At 39.3% G+C, this 21323-nt stretch overlaps 1 protein-coding gene across 5 annotated transcripts in view; it reads right to left on the bottom strand.

The window, feature by feature from the left end:
• The window catches only part of CDK19 (cyclin dependent kinase 19), a 175173-nt gene extending 159313 nt beyond the window's left edge, over window positions 1-15860 (bottom strand). Inside the window, exon 1 of one of the 5 annotated variants that reach the window (XM_034991826.1) lies at window positions 15773-15860. Coding sequence is in view for 3 of the 5 variants with exons in the window: in XM_034991821.1 (XP_034847712.1) it covers window positions 15364-15491 (128 nt within the window). In the remaining 2 variants the exon portion in view is untranslated. Of the gene's footprint in view, window positions 1-15363; window positions 15606-15772 lie in introns of those variants that run through there. The other 4 variants (XM_034991821.1, XM_034991824.1, XM_034991825.1 and 1 more) reach the window with 4 other exon arrangements.
• Between the last annotated feature and the right edge of the window lie 5463 nt (window positions 15861-21323).

Below are 21323 nucleotides of genomic sequence, written 5' to 3' on the forward strand. Positions count from 1 at the left end.
AGAGAGACAAACCAAGAAACAGACTTTTTTTAAGTTTTTATTTTAATTCCAGTTAGTTAACATACAGTGTTATATTAGTTTCAGGTGTACAATGTAGTGATTCAATAATTCCAGTGCTCATCACCTTCTTAATTCCCATCACTTACTGAAATAGATTCTTAACTGCAGAGAACAACTGATGGTTACCAGAGGGGAGGTAGGTGGGAGGATGGGGGAAATAGAGGATGGAGATTAAAGAGTACACTTATCATGATGAAAAAAATAAAATGATTTAAAAAAAAGAACATTTAAGGCTACTGAAGATGAGATAAGACGGGCACATATATACTGTCTGTGGTGGTGAATGAAACTACATATGGAAAGCAATTAGGAAATATATATTAAGAGCCTTAAAACAATTAATATACTTTGACACAGTAAATTTCTTTATAAAACTACTGTAAGAAAGAATCAAATATATGGACCAAAATTCACATACAAAAACATCTACTAGTGTTATTTGTATTATCAAAATACTGGAAAGAACTTAAATGTTCAATAATTAGAAAGGGTTAACTAAAGCATTACAAATCCACATGATAGAAGAATATAGACATCCATTATAAATCAAGTTTTCAAAAGAAATTTAATAATACGGATAAACATTCTTCACAAGTAAGAGGATCCCAAACTTAAACAATCTTGGTATCTTACTAACTTGTTCATGACACCTCTAGGTCAAAATAGATACCTAATAATTCTGGTATGGAGGTTTCTCAAAAAGGTAAAAATAGAACAACTATATGATCCAGCAATTCCACTTATTGGTATATAGCCAAAGGAAATGAATTACTATCTCAAAAATGAATTACTAAATATTGCAGCATTATTTACAATAGCTAAGACATTGAAACAACGTAAGTGTCCATTGGTAGATAAATGGATAAAGAAAATGTGGTTTATAAGTACAATGGAATATTATTCAACCATAAAAAAGGAAAGACTCCTTCCATTTGTGACAATATGAATGGACCTTGAGGGTATCATACCAAGTAAAATAAGTCAGAGAAAGGCAAATATTTTATCATCTCACTTATATGTGGAATCTTTAAAAACTAAAATAGAAACAAGAACATATTGGTGGTTATGGGAGTGGGGAGAAAGAGAGGAGAGTTAAAAGTAGTCAAAGGTACAAATTTTCAATTATAAGATAAATAAGTTGTAGGGATGTAATGTACAGCATGATGACTACAGTTAACAATACTGTACTGTATATTTGACAGCCGCTAAAAGAGTAAATCTTAAAAGTTCTCACCACATGAAAAAAATCTGTAACTATGAAGTAGTGGATACTAACTAATTATGATAATCATTTCACAACATATACATATATCAAATCATTATGCTGTACAACTTAATACAATGTTATATGTCAATTATATCTCAATAAAACTGGTAGTGGGGAGAGAGAAACCCAGAATGAGATAATCACTTTACACCCACTAGAATGGCTATAATAAAACAAACAAACAAAAACAGAAGCTAGCAAGTGTCGGTGAGGATGTAAAGAAATCAGAACGCTTATATACTGTAAATGGGAATATAAAATGGCACAGCTACTTCAGAAAACATCTGGCAATTCCTCAAAAAGTTAAATATAGAATTACCATATGACCCAGCAATTACACTCCAAGAGAACTGAAAACATGTTAAAACAAAACTTGTCCACAAATTTTCATAAGAGCATTACTCACGATAGCCAAAAAGTAGAAACAACCTAAATTTCTGAGTGGATGAATGGATAAACAAAATGTGGTACATCCATACAATAGAATATTATTCAGCCATAAAGAGTACTGAAGTACTGATATTCATCACATATGGATGAACCTTGAAAATATGCTAGGGGTACTTGGGTGGCTCAGTCACTTAAGCGTCCAACTCTTGATTTCAGCTCAGGTCATGATCTCAGGGTTGTGGGCTCGAGCCCTGTGTCCTATGGCTGACTCCGCTCAGCAGGGAGTCCGCTGGAGATGCTCTCCCTCTGCCCCTCCCCCTGAGTATGCCCAGTCTCTTTCTCTCTCTAATAATAAATAAATAAATCTTAAAAACAAAAAAAGAAAATATTATGCTAAGTGAAAGAAGCCAGCCACAAAAAGCCACATAGTATATGATTCCATTTACATGAAATATCCACAATAGGCAAATCCATAGCAGAAAGCAGTTAGTGGTTGCCAGGATCCAGGGGAGGGGAAATCAGAGTGATTGCTTAACAGGAATGGATTTCCTTTTGCTATAACAAAAATGTTCTAGAACTATCTTAAGTTCTTTAGTAAGGAACTAAGTAATGGTAGTGGTTGCACAATGCTACAAATGTCCTAAAACTCACTGAATTTGGAGTGCCTGGGTGGCTCAGTTGGTTAAGCTTCTGCCTTCAGCACAGGTCATGATCCCGGGGTGCTGGGATAGAGCCCAGCATCGGGCTCCTTGCTCAGTGGAGCCTGCTTCTCTCTCTCCCTCTGCCTGTAGGCTCCCCCTGCTTGTGCTCTCTCTCTCACTATCTCTATGTGTCAAATAAATAAAATCTTAAAAAAAAAAAAAATCACTGAATTGTATAATTTTAAAATGATGAACTTTATGTTTACCAATCAAGATTTTTATTCTATCTTTATGAGAGAATCAACTAAACCTATTGTGGTAAATCATTTCACAAAAAATATAAATCAAACCATTATGCTATACACCTTATTTTTTTTATGTTTTATTTATTTAAGTAATCTCTATACCCAATGGGGGCTCAAATTCATGACCCCAAGATCAAAAGTTGCCCTCTCGATGGAACTAGAGGGTATTATGCTAAGCAAAATAAGTCAATCAGAGAAAGACAATTATCATATGATCTCACTGATATGTGGAATTTGAGAAACAAGGCAGAGGATCATAGGGGAAGGGAGGGAAAAATGAAACAAGACGAAACCAGAGAGGGAGACAAACCATAAGAGACTCTTAATCTCAGGAAACAAACAGGGTTGTTGGAGTGGTGAGGGGTGGGAGGGACGGGATGGCTGGGTGATAGACACTGGGGAGGGTTATGTGCTATGGTGAGTGAATTGTATAAGACTGATGAATCACAGACCTGTACCCCTGAAACAAATAATACATTATATGTTAGTAAAAAGAAAAAAAAATTTGACCTCTCTTCCAACTGAGGCAGCCAGTTGCCCCTACGCAATACACCTCAAACTTATTCAGTACTGTATGTAAATACTGTCTCAATAGAACTGGGGGGGAAAAAAAACACCAGGAGAATATACCAAAATATTATCAAGGCTTATCTCTGAGTGGTCTTATTATAAGTGATTTATGTTTTCTTTTTCATGTTTCTATAATTCTTAACTTTTCTTTAACAAATATATATTGGTCTTTTTGTTAACACATTGATTTTTATAAGATAATAGAAGCTATTTTGTTTTTTTAAAGATATCTGCCTTTTTTACGCCTGGTTGGCACAGTCGGTAGAGCGTGCAACTCTTGACCTTGGGGTCCTGAGTTTAAAAATAAATAAATGTTTTTAATAAAAAATAAGGGCACCTGGCTGGCTCAGTCAGTGAGCAAGCAATTCTTGATCTCAGGGTCATGAGTTCAAACCCCACATGGAGCATACTTAAAAAGAATAAATAAATAAATAAATATTTAAAAAATTAAAAATGAAGGCATTTTGTCTTTTTCCCTTAAGTTATATATACTCTACAGTTTAATGTTTTATCATTTTTAAATAGGTAATACAAATACAGTAAAATAAATATGTAGATATTTTTCAAATAATGCAAGAGTATACACTTTTTTCAAAAAGTCTTCCTCTCAACCCTATTTTTCTTCCTGTAGACCGTCACAATTAGCAATTTGTTGTTTTACCTCCAGTCTCGGTTTTTGCAGTCTGGGACTATCCTTGTATACTCATTACGTATGGCACAATACTTGGCTCAAGGAAAGGAATCAAATGATAAATAGTAAACAAGGGATAAGTGAATGGATACCAGAAAAATGAAGACAGATGAAAAGAGATAATAGTCAGATAGATAGAAGATAGGCAGATGGAGGATGAATGGATGGAGATTTGGATAGAGATAGGTTGATGAATATATGAATAAATGGATGTTGTTGAGAATTTACTATTATATTAAAGTGACAGTAAAACCAATATAATTTCTATATATGTGAAAACAGAAGGGCACGTGGGTGGCTAAAAGTTGGTTAAGTGGTTGCCTTCAGATCAGGTCATGATTCCAGGGTCCTGGGATGGAGCCCCACATAGGGCTCCCTGCTCAGTGGGAAGCCTGCTTCTCCCTCTTCCTCTTAGCCTGCCACTTGCCCTGCTTGTGTGCTCTCTCTCTCTAATAAATAAATAAATAAAATCTTTAAAAAAAAAAAAAAAAGGCATTTAAGGGGGGCCTGGGTGGCTGACAGTTAAGCGTCTGCCTTTGGTTCGGGTTGTGGTCCCAGGGTCCTGGGATCGACCCTACAAAGGGCTCCCTGCTCAGTGGGGAGCCTGCTTCTCCCTCTCCCTCTGTCTCCCTGCTCATGCTCTCTCTCTCGCTCTATTTCAAATATAAATAAAATCTTTAAAAAAAAAAGGCATTAAAAAAAAACAGAGAAGCGGCGCCTGGGTGGCTCAGTCAGTTAAGCGTCTGCCTTTGGCTCAGGTCATGATCCCAGGGTCCTGGGATCGAATCCCACATCGGGCTCCCTGCTCAGCAGAAAGTCTGCTTCTCCCTCTCCCACTCCCCCCTGCTTGTGTTCCCTCTCTCGCTGTGTCTCTAATAAATAAATAAAATCTTTAAAAAAAAACAAAACAAAACAGAGAAATGTTTCCATTATCTTGGTCTAGCACTCAGATTATAAGAAAAATATTAAGAAGGAAAAGCTAAAAACAGCACATGGTACATACAAAAAAATTACTTAAGAAACACTAGAAACAAGCTAAATATTAATAAGGAATTTATTTACTTTATTAAACCAATGTCCTCTTAAACTCAGGCACTCAGACTCATCCTGTAATAAAAGAATAGCGACCCCCACCAAAGACCAAATTGGTAATCTAGAAGATTAAATAAAGGAAATCTTTCAGAATGTAGAGAGAAAAAAGAGTTGCAATTTTTGAAAATGAATTTAAGAAACATGAAAGATAGAGCCTAAAAGGTCAACATTTGTTAATAAGCATATCTGAAGAAGAGAACAAGAAAGGCAACAGAGGGAGAAGAAAAAATAATCAAATAAATAACAAGAAAAAAACTGCCCTAAACCAAAGACAAAAGAAAAAGGCTACTATAATAGTCATATGAAACTGGCAAGATTGGAAAAGGGGAGTGAAGGTGCAGGGAACAAGGCAGAAGGAATGCAACTAGACTAAATATCACTTTTTACCTCAAATTATATGCATAGGTTATCTATTTAAAAAAAAATACTTTGTTAAAGACATGGGAACAAAACCACATAAATTAAAAAAAAAAAAAAAGACCTACGTTTTCTAGACAGGCTTTGGTGAAATTTTAGAATGCCTAGATAAAGAGAAAAATCCTGAGATTCCAGAGGGGAAAAAGCAAGTTTCCAATAAAGAAACTCCCATGAGCAACAAGAAATCCCAGAAGAAATAAAGCAACAGTTTTGGGTTCTGAGACAAAAATTATTCTTAATATAGAACTATCTATTCAGCCAAACTATTAACCAAGTATGAATATAAAACACATTATCAGACACACAAGAACTCAGAATATGTACACATCCTATATGAAAAAGCTACTCAAAAAGATGTCCTCAACTGAACCAAAATGAGGAATCCAAGAAAAATCACACATGAGATATAAAGAAACGCTATTAGCTAAGTAAGATCCAAAATATTTGAAGAAAGGGCAAAATAACTTTAAAAGACCCATTAGGCCTTAATACCTGGAAGACTTTTAAGCAGCAATTACTTAATGCACAAGATTACTTTTCCTTCTCCATGGGCCTTAATATACTAATTCATCCCACAATAAATAATTTCATAATCACAATATTTTAAGGCTGTTAAATGGTTTTCAGTGTTCCCTTTTTAAAATCAACTCATAGACAAAAAGCAGGATGCTATAAAAATTATACTTTATTGGCAGATGGAGAAAAAGAGTAAGACAAATATATTACTTTCCTTAATATTCATATCAGAAAGACCACAAATAATATCTAAACTAACAAATCAAGAAAAAGAAATTTATGATTTAAGTCATAAAAGTATTCACCATAAAAAATTTAAAATAACAAAGGTAATAAATTTGAATGTTGAGATGGGAAAGGGGAAAACAGGAATTAGTGAGATTTCACACAATTGTTCAGCTTTTCTAATGGAAAAACAAAAAACATTTAAAGTTGATAAATCAAGAAACAGAATTATGGTGGTGTCTGGTTGGATCAGTTGGTTAAGCACCAGACCTTCAGCTCAGGTCATGATCTCAGGTTCCTGGGATCGAGCTCAGCCAGAAGTCTGCTTGTCCCTCTCCCTCTCCCTTTGTCCCTCCCCCTGCTCCACTCATGTGCACTCACACTCTCTCTCGCTCTCACATAAATAAATATTTTTTAAAAAGAAACAGAATTATATGCTTATTAAAGTTATAGTGGTAAGCACCAGCAAAACTTAAAACAGAAATAGTTAACATTGGTTACCTCTGAGAAATGAGGGAAGCTTGAGAGTGGACAATAAGAAGGAAAGCTTTTACTTTTCATTATATAAGTTGTACTGTTGGAGTTTGTTTTAATCATGTACAACTATTATTTAATAAACTTTAATAGCATAAAAATAAAAATATTTCCACTTTGACACGAATGTATTATAAACATCAAAAACTGCTGAGAAATTAGTTAACAGAACTCTGGTTTTCTAAGTTACACAAGTTCAAATTACATATAATTTTTCAGAAAAAAGGAAGGTCACTTTTTTTTTAAAGATTTATTTATTTATTTATTTGAGAGAGAGAGAATGAGAGAGAGAGAACACATGAGACGGGAGAGGGTCAGAGAACGAAGCAGACTCCCCACCGAGCAGGGAGCCCGATGCGGGACTCGATCTAGGGACTCCAGGATCATGACCTGAGCCGAAGGCAGTCACTTAACCAACTGAGCCACCCAGGCGCCTGGAAGGTCACTTTTTTTTTAAATTTGCACCTAACAAAGCAATAGGATTCACTCGGTGTTTAAGTCACTCTTAAAATGCATTATAATAATTACACTGCAAAAAGGGAAAGAGAAAAAGGAAACTAACTTTTGTAAAAAGCAACATACTTTGTGCCTCAGACCACTTGGTACTTTCATAGGTGAGCTTATTTAACAATCATAAAGAAAATTATAACTTCCCTACAGAAAGATGCAACTAACCTGTAAGGCAAACTAACCACCTGTAAGGCAAAAGTTTTACCTTATTTTTCCAGCAGCCTTGGATTCACCTTTCTGTCCAAATATAAGTATCTATAAAACAGTTTGCCATGACATGGTTTTGGTCTGTGGTCACAGTACAAAACAAAATTAAATCCATCTCCTAATCACGTTTTCCTTGGTAACTGAGATCATCAACCACAAAATCTCACTGAAATAATATTTTTAGATAGAAAACACACAACGGGGGCACCTGGATGGCTCAGTCAGTTAAGCATCTGCCTTCAGCTCAGGTCATGATCCCAGAGTCGTGGGACTGAGCCCCGAGTCGGGCTTTCTGCTCAGCTGGGAGTCTGCTTATCCCTCTCCCTCTGCCCTGCTCCAGTTCTCTCTCTGCCTCTCATATAAATGAATAAAAAATCTTAAAAAAAGAAAACACACAACAGGTTTAAAGCCTCTATAAGGAGGGTGTGTTTCTCCTTTAGAAAGACTCATTATATTAGAAATTAAAGATATTTTATAAGGATACCAATTATTTGAGGACTTCACAGGTTTTTACTTCTCTTTGATCCATCACTTACTTTTGGATAAGAATTCAAACCCTCAATAAAAAACTACTGCTGCACACTTGTATCCTGAATTACATCCTGTCTCCTCTCTTGAGACTCTCTTTTATCCTGCACAATGTGAGCTCAAAAGGCCTATTACAGGAAGTGTTGAACTATCAGCTATTTATAAATGGACAAAATCTTCAAATAGCTTTGTTGGCTACTTCTTCATGGTTCTAGACCTTAAAAACTACCTGTTTTTAAAGAAACAGTCATGTTAATAATTCAAAACATTAAAATGCTCTCTGGGGAAAAAATATCTTGTCCCTTTGTTTTGGGATCCAAAGGCAGGACTAACATTATACAATACCAACATCACAAGATAATGAACAGGCTGATCTTTAAAAAAAAACAAAAAAACAGGGGCGCCTGGGTGGCTCAGTTGGTTAAGCGACTGCCTTCGGCTCAGGTCATGATCCCACGGTCCTGGGATCAAGTCCCGCATCGGGCTCCCTGCTCTGCGGGGAGCCTGCTTCTCCCTCTCCCACTCCCCTTGCTTGTGTTCCCTCTCTCGCTGTGTCTCTCTCTGTCAAATAAATAAATAAAATCTTAAAAAAAAAAAACAAAAAAATTAACCAAACAGCCTTACTCTCATCATTTACCACCAAGAAGATTTAAAATTGTAATATATTGCCTTCAAGTCTTCTATACTGATGTCTAAACTTCACTATGCTATGTGAGCATTTTGCAAAACAAGCACACAGTTTAACATCACGTATTAATTTTTTATCCAGCATATTCAGTCCAAACAATCAATACACAAAAGTAAAAATCCTTAATTCATCAATATTGACATCCATTACATCAAAAAAAAAAAAAAAAAACCTTTCCATAGGTCTACTTTTTCCTACATAAAACTCGGAGACATGCCTTTCCCATGCTGCTAAAATAGTAACCTGTATTTCCTATAGCAAACTAGTGATTTAAAACTCATTTTTATATATTATTCTTAAAGCCTTAAACATTTCTTTTCCTTATCCTCAGCCTCCTTGTCTCCAGTCTTCAGAGATTTATATCTCATATATCACCATGTTAGCAAATCATTTCAAGCCAGTACTTCCAAAGGTAAATAGCTTACAGAAATTTTAATTAGCTACAGTAATATGCACAAAAACTGTACCTACTAGGATATTTATTCACTGTAGTATTAGTACTAGCAAAAGACTGGAAACAGCCTAAATATCCATCAAGAGGGATGGTTAAATAAATTATGTAAGTCAATACAATGGAATACAGTAAAACTATTCAGAAGAACTAGGCATCTCTGCATATCAGTTATGTAATGATCTTCAAATTATATTTGTTTAAAATAGAGAAATGTAAACTATTTATTAAACACACACATCCCAAGAAAATCTCTCTAAAATGGAAAACCAAGAACGGCTGCCTATAGAAAGGGAAAGGGGTGGGGAAAGGGAAGGCTTATATATTACATTGTATATCTTTTTATGCACAAGCACTTACTACTTACTGAACACATGCTTTTTTTTTAACAAAATATTTTTTTGAAAAGGTGATCTTGACTGCATTCACAAATTGACAGTTTTTCAGTTCCAAGTTATCAGTTTGCATCATCAAAATGTTTCAGCCTCAAAATCCCTCCTATAACTTGAAAGACATGAGCTTTCCTATTTCATTTGTCCACACCCTCATATACGCATTTTTATTAAATGGTCACCTCAGGGGCACCTGGCTGGCTCAGTCGGTGGAGCATGCAACTCTTGATCTTGGGGTAGTGAATTTGAGCCCCATGTTGGGTGTAGAGATTTAAAAAAAAAAAAAAAGTCACTTCATGGATTTGAAAATTATGTGTTGCTAAGCCACTCATTCTAAAAACTAAACCTTCCCAGTCCAGTATCACAGCAACTAGCCAGTTTCTCAGTCACAGTTGTCACATTCCTTGAACCACATGTGGCTAGTGGCTACTATACTGTAGAGCACAGATGCATTTTCATCACTGCGTGAAGTTCTATTGGGCATCACTGCTCTAAACTAAGGGTTGGTAAACTAAGCAGGGCAAACTACAGCCTACAGACCAAAGCCAGTTCACCACCTGTTTTTGTAAATAAAGTTCTATTGGAACACAGCCACTCTAATTTATATTCATTTATATATTATTTGTGGATACTTTCGCACTACAACAGCAGATTCAAGTAATTATAACATATATGGTATGGCTCACAAAGCCCAAAATATTTAGTATATGCCTCTTTGTGGAAAAAAGTTTGTCAGCCATTGCTCTAAACAATCAAATTTCATTGAAAAGAGCATTTATTTCCCTTGGGCTTCAAAAATAAAGTTCTGAAAGCTTGCACTGCATAAATGAAGAACCAATTAAACATAAACCAATGACCATTTAATTTACTAAGTGTTAAAGATACTAAATTTATTAACATAAACCCATAATATCAATAAATTTCCTAAAGTATGCTTGAATGCTAACATTTTCTAAGCATCTCTATAAAATTGCTAGTAAAAGCACAGAACGGGCACCTGGGGTGGCTCAATTAGCTAAGCTTCCAACTCTTGAGATTTCGGCTCAGGTCATGATCTCAGAGTCGTGAGATCAAGCCCTGCGGGTTATTACTTATAGTGATATTACACACCTCTAAGAACAAAGAAGGACAGAATCACAGCTAATGAATATACTTGGTGAATAAGAGAAGGCTTCTGGAAGCAAAGCTATTTGAATTGGGTATTAAGGATGAGCAGGAGTTTGCCAAGTTTTGGGGAGTGAGGAGAAAAGGCAGGGAGTAGCAGAGCAACACCATTCTACTTTGACTACAGAAAAAAAAAATAGAAATGAAAAGGACTTACCAAGTCCTAGAAAATATGAGTTCGATGCTACAGAAGCATGGCTTGAACACTCTGGAAAAAAGGAGGGAATTGGTGGCAAGCATAAAGGCTGTAAAGACGAAAGACTTCAGGATCCGAATGCAAATGGCTTTACATGCCAAAGTAAGGAATTAAGATTGGATGTGATTGTATGAGCCAGAGAGACTGCACAGTTTTCCAAGATGTGACATGAGTGATTTTATTTTATTAGAAAAATGACCCCAGGCAACTTGGATCTTGGACTATCATGAGGAAAGACTAACCTAACAGCAGAGACCAATTAAGCTACTGCACAAATCAAAGATGGTGGACAAAAGTAAGACAGTGAGAATGCAGAGAAACCAGATAAAGAGAACTACAGGCCTGTACTTCTACTTTTTTTAAATGTCCATGTGATATTTTCCCTTTTCTGTATTTGTTGGTATAGATGTATCCTTTACATGGAAAAAGTTTATACAATAAACTGGAAGCAACAGGACCTTTTTTGTTTTGCTTCCTATGGTATTAAAGAAGGAAAACACATTAGAAAATGCAGTAACTGGGCGCCTGGGTGGCTCAGTTGGCTAAGCGACTGCCTTCGGCTCAGGTCATGATCCTGGAGTCCCTGGATCGAGTCCCGCATCGGGTTCCCTGCTTGGCAGGGAGTCTGCTTCTTCCTCTGACCCTCCCCCCTCTCATGTGCTCTCTCTTATTCTCTCTCTCTCAAAAATAAAATAAAATCTTTAAAAAAAAATAAAAGAAAATGCAGTAACTCAGTCACGAGATCTGGATTACTGTCTTGCAATTTGCTGTGAGGCTTGTCTTTGCTGTGAGACTATGGTCATGACAACCTCTAACAGCTCTGGTTTTCTCATTTGTAAAGAAATGAGACTAAATAATCTTAAAATTCTTGATAGCTTTCTAAAATGCTATGATCTGGGCACCTGGGTGGCTCAGTTGGTTGAGCGACTACCTTCGGCTCAGGTCATGATCCTGGAGTCCCGGGATCGAGTCCCGCATCGGGCTCCCTGCTCAACAGGCAATCTGCTTCTCCCTCTGACCCTCCCCCCTCTCATGTGCTCTCTTCTCTCTCATTCTCTCTCTCAAATAAATAAATAAAAATCTAAAAAAAAGTCATAAAAAAAATAAAATAAAATGCTATGATCCTACTGATACATCATCTTTAATCTTCGTAGATCTCAAAAAAAAGAACGCAAATATAATCTATTTTAACTACAAACCAAATATGAAAAATCTATCAAAACCAGGCTGTTATGACCATGCCTATTACTATTTACCTATATGTATCCACATGTACCTAACTACATTTATTTGTGAAGGATTTCGTGACCTATATTAGTAGACATGCAGACACCAATTGCTCATCTGTAACTTTATACATTAAGATATATAGTCACCAACTACTCATCTGAAACCCTAAGGCAAAACTGAAACTGTTGTCAGTTAGCCATTTCACTTTCAATTAACAAGTATCTTTCAGACATCTCCAAAAAGGAGCATTCTTTGATTAGAGTGGTTCAAAGACTAAATGAATGTCTGCAAAGTTGAATAGTAGTATTGTTGGGTCCAACAGTTTTCAGACATAACACTATCCTAAGGAATCAAGTTTGTTTGAACCTCTTATTGACAAAAGAACTTTTTAACAATATTCCTTTATCAATCAAAACAAAGTTTTTCAAATTTAAGAAATATGGTCTTGAGATTTGTAACCATAAACCGTTATAGGTGACTTGTTACTGTTAAAAGAAAACTATTACAAATTCTTGCTCATACTAAAAAATCTAGAAATATTCTGAACTTGTTTCTCAAGAATAACTTTTAAGCCTCAGTTTATTTAAAAAGGATGATTGGGTCAAAAAATTCTCTTCCTTCAAAACAAAAAGTAACATTTTTATTAAAAGTGAAAAACCCAAATGTAATCTTTCATTTCCACTGTTATAAAGTTATGTAGTATAATTAACATAGTCTAAGTTAAAGTCATATTTCAATGAAAATAGTCTAAGGTTTTTTAAACTAGTATTAAACTACAAGCAGAGGCTTTTCCAGTGATGTTTTGTGTTACATTATTTCTTCCAGTGTTTCTCCAAAAGACCTGAATGATTTTTTGGTTATATACTATGTTATATACATCAGAATAATTTCTCTTTAATGAACCCATGTGACTTTTTTCTTGCTCCCTAAAATAGCATTACACATTTTTTCTGAATTAACCAAAATAAATTCTGTAAAGAGCTAAACTGTAATTGACCATGATCAGAGTGTAAAATAAAATCCTTTACGTTGCAAATCTGCATCACAGTTTAGAACCATCACTGAAAACTTTCTATTCTTTGAAATTGCTGGTATCAATGAACATAAAACTAATCCTACCAACCCACAAGAGATGTGTTTACTGTAAAGCCTCAAATCTCAACTAGACCCTTGGTCCAAGAAAACCTACCTTTATAATGATTTTTCTTACAAGTAATACAGTGATATCAACTAATGCTTTCAGATCCTACAAGTTTCTTTAAAAAGTATATTTTGAAAATACACAAACTGATCTTATTCTATTAAAGAAACTTTATTAATTCTAATCAAACAAACTTCACTCAAGAAGAAAGTGTAGTCGAATCAAGAACTTTATTAGAGGGGAAAATATTCAAAAAGAACAATTAGAAGCAGGAATTAAATTATCTGTTTTTTGTTATAGCCCATGCTATCGAAATACAATTCAAAAGCAGAATTTTCAATTTTTCTCAAAAGTTGCCTACTAAAAGGAAGCCATTTTAACAAAAATGAAAATACATTTTAGAAATTCCAGATCAAGTATATTATAAAGTTAGCATGAGGAGTATGAAACACAACGTGTAATTTGTTTTGTAATGCCAATGTCCAAATAGGAAAACTAGATGTCCTCTCCCCGAGTATATCTGATAAGATTACTACAGGGACACCAGTAAAACAAGTAAATATTCCAAAAACAAAATACAAGTTATAGTACCTCACATTCCAAGATATTAATTCAAGAACACCTGGCAATTAACTGAAAGAATTATGAGAAAAGTTTACAACTGAATACCATGGGGCCTGTTCAGTTATAAGACAAAAATTACTTCCAGTAACAATCCTTAGACACGTGTATAGTACCTGGTGATCTCCATGATACTTTGATAAAACAATTTGTAAAGTTGTGCTTTCTCGTTCTCTGTACGAAATTAGCACACACACTCCAACTACTTTCGTCCTAGAGCTCATAAATCAATTATATCAATTACAACAGAGTGCGCAGAACGATAGGCAACACTTCAAATCTTACTAATGTCATTTTGGCTGATACTCACTTTATTCAGAAATGTTCCGTTACGACCCTAAAGACTCTCTTTCATATAGTCTTTGAAATCTAAGTCTTTGAAATCTAAGCGGGACAGGTAGATGATAGACGTTCCTGGGCTCCTAACTCTGGGGGAGGAGAATTTCTGCCAGGATAGGCGGTGAAGAGGCGATTGGTTTACACCTACCCTTCACAGGCAGGGAGCTGCAGCTGTTCCACCTGTCCTACAGTACGAGCTCGTCTACCCTACAGGACGAAAGACAGGTGTTCTCAATACTTTATCCAGCTCGCCTTCTCCTAAGAGATCAATCAATAAAGGCTTCCTGAAGAGCTTACTACGGTTCTCCCTCAACTCTCAGGAAAACAGAGACTGAGGCCCAGATCTCTGTCACTTCAATTCCGTTCTGGATAATCTAGGTGCTCTATAAAGCCCAGCACGCATTTAGCCAGGGGACGGAGTGCAGGACATCAGAACATCCCAGGTTGGGGGAAATGAGTTACCAGAGAAATAGGCGAACTCTGAAGTTCTGCGGGTAAAACGCGGTTAGTTTCCCAAGAGGTCCTACATTCGAGGTAAGGTGCGGAATTCAGAATGTGAAAAAGCGCAATCGGGGGCGAATGAGGAGGGATCCAGGAATCCCCAGGTATAGACTGGGATGGGGGGGCTGCGCTGAGGAACCAATGGGCTGGCTGGCGCCAAGGGCAGAGGTGCCCGGCGGGTCAGACCCGTGAGGCTGGCTAGGACCCCAGTACTCGGCCGCGCGACCGGCTCCTCGGCTAGGTTTCAAACCGCCGCCCCCGGGAGGCGCTCAGCCGATTGGAAGTTCCACAACGACCGTCACCAGCCCAGGGCCGGAGCGGCAACTCCTCGGCAAAGCTCTCCCATCCCTCCGCGTCTCCCCAAGAGACCGGACCCCACAAACTCCACCTCCAACCGAGGTCCCAACTCGAGTCCCGCCGCCAGCTCCATGCACGCGGAAAGCGCCCTCTGGGACGGGACCGACGCCCCCCGACTGGGCTGCGCCGCGGGAGTTCGAGGGGCGCGACGGGGCCGCGCGGGAGGCGGACAGCACCCGCGTCCCTCAGTCCGCGCTGGGACACGGCCCCGCGACCACCTCCGCCTCGCCACTCGGGAACGGCCCGACCCGGCGCCGACCCACCCATCCCGCGCGGTCGCGGGCTGGGCGAAGACCCAAGCGAGCCTACTCCCCCCGCCCCTGCTCTTACCCATCTTTCCGCCTCGCCTTGTAGACGTGCCCGTAGGTGCCGCGTCCCACTTTGCACCCTTCGTACTCAAACAAATCCTCCACCCGCTCCCGCTCCGCCGCCAGCTTCGCCTTGAAATCATAATCCATTGTCTGCTTTCCCCATAGAGGCACCGGGACGCGGGGGCCGCCGCCGCTCAGTCCCTCCTCCTCCTCCCCCCGCGACCGCCGCTCCACTTCTCCAACAGCCGCCTCTCGGGCGCGCGCGCGCCGCCCGCCGCCCCGCGGTCCGCCTTCAGCAAGGGACTCCTCGGCGGCCGCGGCAGCCACCTCCTCCACCACCACCTCCTCCTCCTCCGCGGCGGCGGCGGCGGCGGCTCCCGCAGGCAGCCCCAGTCCCGCCTCCCCCCTTCATTTCCTTGTTTTGGAACCTGGTGGGCAGCTCCGCGGCTTCCTCGAGCTCATTAACGAACCATCCCGCCCACCCCGAAGTCGCGGAGGCTCCTGGGAAATACAGTTCTGAAGTCTACAGGAGTGCCTGAGTTTTGCCAGCAAAAGAAATACAGCACCCAGGTTGCTTTGGGCCGCCACAGCCCCGCCCCCACGAGGCGTGCACGCCTGCGCACTGGGGCCGCCCCTCCCCCTCAGGTACCGCCGGACTGCCAGTTCCTGTGAAGGTAGAAAGCTCAAAGTTGCTGTATTCTTTCTGCGAGTCTGTGGGAGCTGGTGGAAAGAAGGCTTGTTCTGGTGTGAGGAAGGTACTCCACTATAACTGCTCCCGGGCGAGAAAGAGAGTGGAAAGTATTTGACAAGTGGTTTGCTCAGGAGCTTGCTCCAGCGGTTTGAGAGGCGAGCGCTGTGGTTAAGGCAGTTGTACTGCAGATTGTTTTTTGTGGCAATTGGTCCGCCTGTTACCCCGCCCCCTCCCCCGTCCAACCGTTCATTGGCTGAGACTAGAGAATGACGTCCTCGTTGGTGCGTGGGTATCCCCAGGCTTTGGCTCCTTTCCCGCTCTTGATTGGTAATTGGGTGGGCTCGGTTGTTTCTGATAGGTTAATCTTTTTTCTTTACAATGCGAAAACCGTATTTCAAAAGCTGAACCATCAGCAGTTTCCTAGTCCTAGCTTAGGTCTGAGGAGAACTTCTGAGCCCTAGCTGCCAATCATCCTTTTCCTCGCGCTCTAGTCAGGTCTCCTCCTACCATATGCGGTTCCCACAGCCAAGCTTTGGGCATCTGTCTAAGGACAGTTAAAGTGCCAGGGGGATGCATCATTTTAAAAACAATCATCAGGTTTGGATTGTAAAAGATTTTTTACAGTCTATGCATAATGGTGACATTCTCCTAGAATGTTCAAGAAAGTCTCCTTAATCAAGGTGAAGATTGATTCATTTAATTATTGTGTGCTTAATGTGTCAGATAATTGGGATACAATCTTAAACATGATTGCTGCTAGGATAGGACTAATATACTACATTTAGTGGGAGCACAAAGGAAGAAATGGTCACTCGTATCTAAAGTGGTAAGGAGGGTACCTGGGTGGCTCAGGTGGTTAACCGTCTGCCTTCGGCTCAGTTCATGATCCCAGGGTCCTGGGATTGAGTCCCGCATGAGGCTCCTTGCTCGTCGGGGAGCCTGCTTCTCCCTCTGCCTGCTTCTCCCTCTGCCTGCCTCTCTCTCTCTGACAAATAAAAAAAATCTTAAATTAAAAAAAAAAAAAGGCTTTCTTTAAAAAATAAATAAAGTGGCAAGGAAAGTTGATAGTGAGCTGCCTGCTAGGTTTTGGAAGAAACCTGGAGAACTTGGGGTGGGGGGGAGATCATTTATTTACTACAAGAGTAAATTTCTTGGGAAACTTTCTCAGATCTTGAAGTCAATCAAAAAGTATCTGAGTTTCTCTTATTTCCAGGAGCCGTGATAAGTGCTGAAGATACCAGATGAAAATTGGTCTTTTTCCATCGGGGGAACTAAAACCTATTGAAGAAATAAACATGCAGGCAAATTAAAAACAAACCATGTGGGAACAAAGAGCAATGGTAGAATAGGAAGACTTTTAGAGGAGTCAGGCTAGGCTTCACAAGGGAGGTCAGTTTGAGCCAAAATTTAGAGAACCTTATGTGAAGGGCAAGTGACAAGTAGCAGGAAATTATTTAAGGCAGGATGGCAAATACATATATCATGAGAGAACATGATATAATCTGAGAAATGCAACTAGTTTGTTACAGATTAAAGCAGGGAAAGGGGATATCTAAAAAGAGGTTAGATAAGCAGAGGTCAGATTATGAAGAGCCTATATATATGTCAAGTAAAAGTTTTAAATTTCATCATTTTAGAGGCAATCGGAAGCCATTAAAGACTTTTTTTTAAAGATAAAAAGGTGTTTTTTATTATGTTATGTTAATCACCATACATTACATCATTAGTTTTTGATGTAGTGTTCCATGATTCATTGTTTGCGTATAACACCCAGTGCTCCATGCAGAGCGTTCCCTCTTTAATACCCATCACCAGGCTGACCCACCATGATTCATTGTTTGCGTATAACACCCAATGCTCCATGCAGAACGTGCCCTGTTTAATGCCCATCACCAGGCTAACCTATCCTCCCACGCCCCTCCCCTCTAGAACCTTCAGTTTGTTTTTCAGAGTCCATTGTCTCTCATGGTTCGTCTCCCCCTCCGATTTCCCCCCCTTCATTCTTCCCCTCCTGCTATCTTCTTTTTTTTTTTTAACATATAATGTATTATTTGTTTCAGAGGTACAGATCTGTGATTCAACAGTCTTGCATAATTCACAGTGCTCACCAAGGCACATACCCTCCCCAGTGTCTATCACCCAGCCACCCCATCCCTCCCACCCCCCACCACTCCAGCAACCCTCAGTTTGTTTCCTGAGATTAAGAATTCCTCATATCAGTGAGGTCATATGATACATGTCTTTCTCTGATTGACTTATTTTGCTCAGCATAGTACCCTCCAGTTCCATCCACGTCATTGCAAATGACAAGATTTCATTCTTTTTGATGGCTGCATAATATTCCATTGTATATATATATACCACATCTTCTTTATCCATTCATCTGTCGATGGACATCTTGGCTCTTTCCACAGTTTGGCTATTGTGGACATTGCTGCTATAAACATCGGGGTGTATACACCCCTTCGGATCCCTACATTTGTATCTTTGGGGTAAATACCCAGTAGTGCAATTGCTGGGTTGTAGGGTAGCTCTATTTTCAACTTTTTGAAGAACCTCCATACTGTTTTCCAGAGTGACTGCCCCAGCTTGCATTCCCACCAACAGTGTAGGAGGGTTCCCCTTTCTCTGCATCCCCACCAACATCTGTCCTTTCCTGACTTGTTAATTTTAGCCATTCTGACTGGTGTGAGGTGATATCTCATTGAGGTTTTGATTTGGATTTCCCTGATGCCGAGCGATGTTGAGCACTTTTTCATGTGTCTGTTGGCCATTTGGATGTCTTCCTTGGAAAAATGTCTGTTCATGTCTTCTGCCCATTTCTTGATTGGATCATTTGTTCTTTGGGTGTTGAGTTTAAGAAGTTCTTTATAGATTTTGGATACTAGCCCTTTATCTGATATGTCATTTGCAAATACCTTCTCCCATTCTGTCAGTTGTCTTTTGGTTTTGTTGACTGTTTCTTTTGCTGTGCAAAAAGCTTTTTATCTTGATGAGGTCCCAATAGTTCATTTTTGCCCTTGCTTCCCTTGCCTTTGGTGATGTTTCTAGGAAGAAGTTGCTGTGGCTGAGGTCAAAGAGGTTGCTGCCTGGGTTCTCCTCAAGGATGTTGATGGACTCCTGTCTCACATTTAGGTCTTTCAACCATTTTGAGTCTATTTTTGTGTGTGGTGTAAGGAAATGGTCCAGTTTATTAAAGACTCTTGAGCTAAGAAGTATTATAATCAGTGCTGTGTACTCAAAAACTCCTGACAGCAGTGTTCAGGATAGATTGGAAGAAGGTGGAAACAGTGAAGAAGGTATTGCCTTAGGGCACCTGGCTGGATCCCCAAGTTGGTAGAGCATGTGACTCTTGATTTTAGGGTCTTCAGTTCAAGCCCCATGGTGAAGCCTATTTAAAAAAAGAAGAAGAAGAAGCTGTTGCCTTAATACTTATAAAATACAGGGATCTAGGGGCTCCTGGGTGGCTCAGTCGGTTAAGCGGCTGCCTTCAGCTCAGGTCATGATCCCAGGGTCCTGGGATCAAGCCCTGCATCGGGCTTGCTGCTCCGCAGGAAGCCTGCTTCTCCCTCTCCCACTCCCCCTGCATGTGTTCCCTCTCTCGCTGTGTCTTTATCTGTCAAATAAATAAAAATAAATCTTTAAAAAAAAAAATCATGATCCCAGGGTCCTGGGATTGAGTCCCACATCGGGCTCCTTGCTCAGCGGGGAGCCTGCTTCTTCGTCTGCCTGCTGCTCCCGCTGCTTATACTTTCTCTCTCTCTAATAAATAAATAAAATCTTTAAAAAAAATTTAAAAAAAAAATACAGGGATCTGAACCATAGAGTGATAGTGCTGATCATGAGAAAAAGACAGATACCAGAATTATTTATGAATCAAATTCAACAGAACCTAGTAATTAATTAAATGTGAGTTTAAGGGAGAAAGAATAATCCAAAATGTCTTCCAGGGTTTTGACTTTAACAATAAGGTAAATAAAGGAATAAGAGCAGTTTTTAAGAGAAAAATGATAAGTTTGGCTAGAGCACGTTGAATCTGAAGTGCTTGTGGGGGCATCAAGATAGAAATAACAAGTAAGGGGTGCCTGGGCTCAGTCTTTAAGCAAAGTCTTCCTTTGGCTCAGGTCATGATCCCAGGATCCTGGGATGGAGCCCCGCATCGGGCTCCCTGCTCGCTGGGAGGCCTGCTTCTCCCTCTCCCACTCCCCCTGCTTGTGTTCCCTCTCTCACTGTCTCTCTCTCTCTCTGTCAAAATAAATAAATAAAATCTTTAAAAATAAGAACGGGGCGCCTGGGTGGCTCAGTCGGTAAGTGTCTGCCTTCGGCTCAGGTCATGATCCCTGGGTCCTGGGATCGAGCCCTGTATCGGGCTCCCTGCTCGGCGGGAAGCCTGCTTCTCCCTCTCCCACTCCCCCTGCTTGTGTTCCCTCTCTCGCTGTGTTTCTCTCTGTCAAATAAAATCTTTAAAAAATATAATAAAATAAATAAATAAATAACAAGTAAGTTGAATTTAAATTAAAATTTTTTTTAAATGAAAGAACGGGGCACCTGGGTGGCTCAGTCAGTTGAGCCTCTGCCTTCAGCCCAGTTCATGGTCCCAGGGTCCTGGGATCGAGCCCCACGTCGGGCTCCCTGCTCAACAGGAGGCCTGATTCTTCCTCTCCCGCTCCCCCTGCTTGTGTTCCCTCTCTTGGTGTCTCTGTCTGTCTCTGTCAAATAAATAAATAAAATCTTTAAAAAAATAAATAAATAATGAAAGAACAAGTAAACAGATGAGTATTTTTACCTGCCAATGAGAAGTCTGGCCTAAATGTATAGATTTGAAAATCATCAGTGTAGAGTATGGAGAATATTTTTTGGTTGGTTGCTGTTTTTAACTATTGAGTTTTGCATTCATTTTATCCTTGAAATATCCCTATTAGGTTTGTTGATTTATTATTCTTATTTTACAATGAACAAACTGAGACAGCTAGTAAATTACAGAGCCAGGGCTTAATGAGTATGTACTTGGGAGTAAATGAAAAGTGGGAAAATGTGTAAGTAAAAAACCAAATATAGATTATGAAAAGGTTAACTAAAAAAATAAAGTTTTACCACACCCTGTGTTACTAAGGATATGAGGATATAGTCTTCTACATTGCTAGTGGAAGTACACATTCACAAAATATATACATTAGATTTTGATCTTGGCAGCATCTATCAAAATTACATAGTAGTTTACCAAAAAAAAAAATACATAGTAGTACCACTCCTTGTGGTAGATGCTGTGATGTACCTCCCAGAATGGA

This window comes from Mirounga leonina, unplaced genomic scaffold (genome assembly GCF_011800145.1).
Source record: "Mirounga leonina isolate KUSES-001 unplaced genomic scaffold, KU_Mleo_1.0 Mir_53, whole genome shotgun sequence".
Lineage (NCBI taxonomy): Eukaryota > Metazoa > Chordata > Mammalia > Carnivora > Phocidae > Mirounga > Mirounga leonina.